This window comes from Branchiostoma belcheri, unplaced genomic scaffold (assembly GCF_001625305.1).
Source record: "Branchiostoma belcheri isolate BF01 breed outbred unplaced genomic scaffold, Haploidv18h27 scaffold85, whole genome shotgun sequence".
Classification (NCBI taxonomy): Eukaryota; Metazoa; Chordata; class Leptocardii; order Amphioxiformes; family Branchiostomatidae; genus Branchiostoma; species Branchiostoma belcheri.
The window spans coordinates 1176537-1181782 of NW_017804520.1; the positions used below are offsets into that span (position 1 = coordinate 1176537).

The 5246-nt window shown below is 43.7% G+C and overlaps 1 protein-coding gene across 1 annotated transcript in view; it reads right to left on the reverse strand.

Annotated features, from left to right (window-relative positions):
- LOC109487012 (alpha-2C adrenergic receptor-like) overlaps positions 1 to 2387 on the reverse strand; it is a 7775-nt gene extending 5388 nt beyond the window's left edge. The window contains exon 1 of the mRNA XM_019790929.1: positions 2191 to 2387. Coding sequence (XP_019646488.1) covers positions 2191 to 2387 — 197 coding nt within the window. The remainder of the gene's footprint in view (positions 1 to 2190) is intronic.
- Between the last annotated feature and the right edge of the window lie 2859 nt (positions 2388 to 5246).

A 5246-nucleotide genomic window follows, 5' to 3' on the forward strand; every position in this document is an offset into this window, starting at 1 on the left:
TATATAAGTGTAGTGTGTGTGTGTGTTGTGTGTGTGTGTGTGTGTGTGTGTGTGTGTGTGTGTGTGTGTGTGTGTGTGTACCGTAGATTTTAGAAATATCATGCCCGTAGCCAGGGTGGTTCAAAAGAACCCCCCACTCAAGGATCAAAGGTCCACCTTTTAGCTAAAGGTCCCAGATTTTTCTTTTAAAGATGGAATGATTCGTATCACCAGTGGATCTGGAATCGTAGAAAAACTGCTAACTGTCATTGAATAAACTCGCTGGACCCTCAGACAGTTGGAAGGCCCCTCCCCCTTCAAAATCCTGGCTACAGGCATGAATATGATGAATAATCGGCCAGTATAGCTAATCTACCGCTAACCATCCGACTGAAATTTGCCTGGAGGTATAAAAAATACCAAAGTAGATCAGGCAAGATCAAAGGGATGGGTAAAAGTGGAGATTTCTAATCATACTCAAGGTGGGATGGAGAGCTAGTGCAACGACCTGACAAAAGAAAATCCGACACATCATCCCAGAGCTTCTTCAACGATAGAAAACTCCCTCAGGTGCCGCGTGTATCTGTCTATCGATATGTACACTCTTCCCAGAGCCGCTTTGGATAAGGCAGTTGATGTAGCTTCAAAAGACTTGTGGTTCCATGAGATTGCAGCGCCTGCCAAGGCCTAGGAAAAATGTTATGTTTCCTGTTTCAGTCCGGAAAAAGTTAGGGTCAGTAGGTAGGGATTATTTTTTGTTCTTCAGTGATATCTATATAGGGGTCCAACTTATACAATACAGTTTTAAAAGTAAAACGTGCATGATGTGCATGAGGACACTTTTATTTTCAATGCTAATGTTAGAAAACCAATTGTACAACGCTCCGGTGTCAGATCATGGAGCTAGAAAAGGTTGATCAGCTTGAAAAATTAAATTATTTATGTCCCTTGCAGGGGTCCACCCAACGGGTCGGCAGACTTTTCTAGAGTCGGACGGGAAACAGGAAACACAGCATTTCTTTCCTAGGCCCAAGCACATGAAGGCATAGTGATGGGAAGATGCGGTCCTGTGTCTTCTGACAGATGCTTGTGGCGGGATCACCGCTTTTCCTGACATGTCTGTCGGCAGCTCTTGTCATCTCCGCTTTGGCTCTTCCTTTTTACCTCGAGCATGTTTAATCCCCAAGCGTCTGTTGGAGGGGAAGGTAGAAACGTCCTCTAAAATCCACTCGTGTTTCTGACGGCTGAGAGGGCGGTGACTCAGGAAAACGTTATGTAATTTTTAATCCTGCTTTATTCATGGCCTGTTCTTAGCTTAGGATTCAAGATTTCAAGATTCAAGATGGTTTTATTAGTTTTTCGCAGTTAAAAACTGAATTTTAAACCAATTTACAAAACATTAATATATTAAAACCGCCCTCCGACTTAACACATCAGCGTCGCAGGCACGCGGCGCGGCGGCAGCAGGCTACATTACACCAAACTCCTGAACATCTAAGTCTAAACATTTACATGTAGCATTACCATTACAGACGTACCCCAAGTCATGGTGTGACCAACATCGGACGGAGAAAGAATAGCTAACACCTTATAGACACCTTCATGTATGAACTACGTGTCATATAAGGCTAAGGGCAGTTGATGAACCTAACTTAGGGTCGCATATATGTAAGTGATCGCAAACTGAGGGCATTCCTGGGGTGGTCGTGCATATATCCTGCAGAATTCAGCCGCCTTGTTACGGAAGGGTCTAATGCTGAGCTCACATTTCCTAACCGGGGCCCGGCCGTGCAGTCTTATGGAACGACAGTATGATATAAAAGACAAAAAAAAAGCACACAAAAAAATGAAAAAATAATAATGAGAACTATTTGTGTATATTATTGGTATAAATTGTTGATTTTTCATAATCGAAACAGCCCGGCCGGGCCCCGGTTTGAAAATGTGACCTCGGCAATACATGTAGATCCTTTTTTCGGCTGCATCGTTCGACGATTATTTCTAACATTTCTGTCTGTATCTGTATAGCCGGTATAACCGTAACACACCAGCTTCGTAGGCACGAGGCACGGCGGCAGCTGGCTACATTACACCGAACAACTTGTTACACCTAACCCTTGAACATCTAACTCTGAAAACATTGTTTGAAGCTATCAAATGATGCAAAAAAAGTCTAGATTTGGTGAATCCCAGAGAAAGATATTGACTCACCGGTTATGAACGGAGCGCAGTTTCCTCTCGCTGGTGACGGCCACGCAGATGAAGATGTTCCCGGTGATGCTGAGCAGGACCGTGATGCTGACCAGCACGGAGAGAACCACCGTGGTGCCCAGCGTGTACCGGCGGGTCGCCGGCGCCACCGGCCCGTCCGTCAGACACGCCAACCCCGAGGAATTCGAGTCGTTCATTCTTCAAATCTTCAAGTAAGCTCGAAGAATTCTCTGGGCTTTAAGTCATAAAATACTGTCTACGAATTCTCAAATATATTGTGGATTTCCCGAAGGATGTTAGCCGCTGAAGTTGCCGGGCCAACGAGGTCCTTGCGGCCGCACAGTGGAGTCGACTCTTCTCGACGCTAGATGGTCCGTCGCCGGTCTTCGTCAGGGCCCGGTCTGGCAGAAATCTTAAAGTAAGCTCGAAGGATTCTGTGGGCTTCAAGACATACAATAGGGTTTACGAATTCTCAAATATATTGTAGATTTGCCGAAAGATGCTGAATTTGTCGGGCCAACGAGCTCCTTGCGGCCGCACAGTGGAGTCGTCTCTTCCCGACGCTAGATGGTCCGCCGCCGGTCTACTCCAGGGCCCGGTCTGGCAGTTAACAGCGAGTTCTCCCTTTTATCTATGAGAGTGGGATTGTGCAACATCGGACGTGTACACGTGCAGCTCTAGACAATAGCTCATTGCGGGCTGCTGTGTTCTATTGAGGTGCAGTATTCCCCGAACACCAGAGCATGCCGGGAAGAATATACAAACATAGCATTTACAACTAGTAACGTTACTTCATGGCAGGGATCTACAAAATTCGGACTAAGCGCGAAAATTATGCAGCATTATTCAGAAATGCAGCAGATTTCATCTGGTAATACGTTAACTGAGCAAAGCGTACGAAAGAAAATTTTCATTTTTTTTACCTCCTTGGTAAAAGATACTAACAAATCATATAATCAGTGTGCATAACGTATGCGCCATGCGAATAAAAGTTATCGGAGGGAACTTAAAACAGCCTCATCATTTTTGCACAGTAGGTAGTGCGTAAGTCTCATCATGCCAAAGCCATACTTACCTGATCAGCGTCCTTCAAGACCGTTTATTGAACCCTTTATAAGGGTCAACGTCCGTAAGATCTTCTATATTTTTCTTTGGTTGTATCCATAAAAAAGGCCAGGAGTTCACGTTTTTCCCCTTTACTACTGGACAAAACTACGGACAAACCATTTGGTCAACAGATTTGTTTGTAATCTTTATATTTTTTTGGTTTCTATACTCTAGATGTGACAGCCAATCCTGAACTCTGATTACTCTACGGACGTTAAGGCTGATTTTTTTTACATTGTCGTTCGTTACTAACGAATGGAGGATACAAAAGCTCGTTGAGAAAGAAGGAACGTTATACGACATGGAACACACCAGTGCACATCTCAGGTATACCAGAAAGGGCGACGACCGTTCGGAAAGGCGACGACCGTTCGGAAAGGCGACGACCGTTTACGAGACGGAAATTTGCACCGCCGCGCCGCGTGCCTGCGAAGCTGGTGTGCTACAGATACCAGTAGTAAGCTTTCCAGGAAAAATGTTTTACCATAACTAAATATAATGGCAGTGAAACTGTTTTCCAACTAAAAAAGAATTTGACTTACAGGAATTTTCCACCGAATCTCTTCAATGGCCATTTGACGCGCGTGTGACGTCAATCAAATTTCTTTCTGCGTCGGAGAACAGTTTATTTCCATTTTGTAACTTAGCAACTGTGATGAACTTAAGAAACTAAATAACTAAAGAAAAGAATGTATCCAAATAATAAAGAGAAAATGGACAAAGAATTGACGTTATACAAGATGAAACATGTAAAGGCATACATGCATGCATATCTCAAGTATATAGCAGAAGCATTCTTTCCGACAAAAAAAGTTGTGACCACGTGTCCGCCCGTCTACAATACACGTACGTGCGTGCGTGTGAGCGTCATAGGCGGGTTGTCACAACAAAACATACGCATATACGGGCTAAGCGCTGTCTAATGAGGCACAAGAGATGCTATCCTTTGTTGAGTTTTTCTAAAGAGATCGTCGGTAAGAGAAACAAGTTCCATTCAAGAGGAATACTATATGCCATCAGTACGGCTAATTGGATTTACTAATTGCTGATGATGGGTTCGAGAAAATTCGAAGTTTCATCAAAACAGCTTTGATATTTATGAAAATATGGTGTATAATTAGTCGGGGATTAAGCTTACCTTGGTGTGTACGTAGACGTTTGATATCAGAGCTTGCATCTACAAGCATCTAAAACAGGATTTAACCTGTTTTAATCCTGTTTTAGCCGATCTCTACAACTTGAAGAGCCGGTCTGATCTAGAAGAGTCTGGTCTATGACGGAGTACGAAACCCATAGTTCCCTTTGGGAGATCCATGTGTACTGACAATGAAGAATAAAAGCAAAAGACCGTCGGACAATGTATTCTACTTTTTTTACAACGCCGCTACCGGTATTATACAATGCGCTATTAGAGCTATGACGCACTGACAGTGAGTGTAATAGGCACAGCGGTGAAAACGAATATACCGTGTACCTGTACATGTGAGTACCGAACTGCTCGTGTGTGTTTAAAACGCTGACTTTGAACATCGCACAGAAAATGCGCAGACGTCCCCGTGCGCCATTGTGCACTGTCACAAGGTCCCGGCGCTACAAACTTCAGAAGGAATGTGTGAGAGGGTGGGCGGACTGTGTTGTTATATAACGTGTGGGTGGAATACTTAAAACTACAGCAAGTAAACTCTATGGATGACATCCATATGAGCGCATTAATTGATACTTTCGCTTGATTTACTGGCATCAAATGCAACTTCAGGGAAGCAAAACAAAACTAGAAAGGTAACATTTGCATAATGTTTACCTTCACCTGGTCTGGCCCAACAAAGCACTGCTCTGTTTATTCTTACTCAAAGCCAAATATATTCATCCATGTACATGTACATGTATGGTGATCAGGCTCTCCAACTCTGTTCTGCTCCATTATGTAACCCAACACCACCAGTTACCAT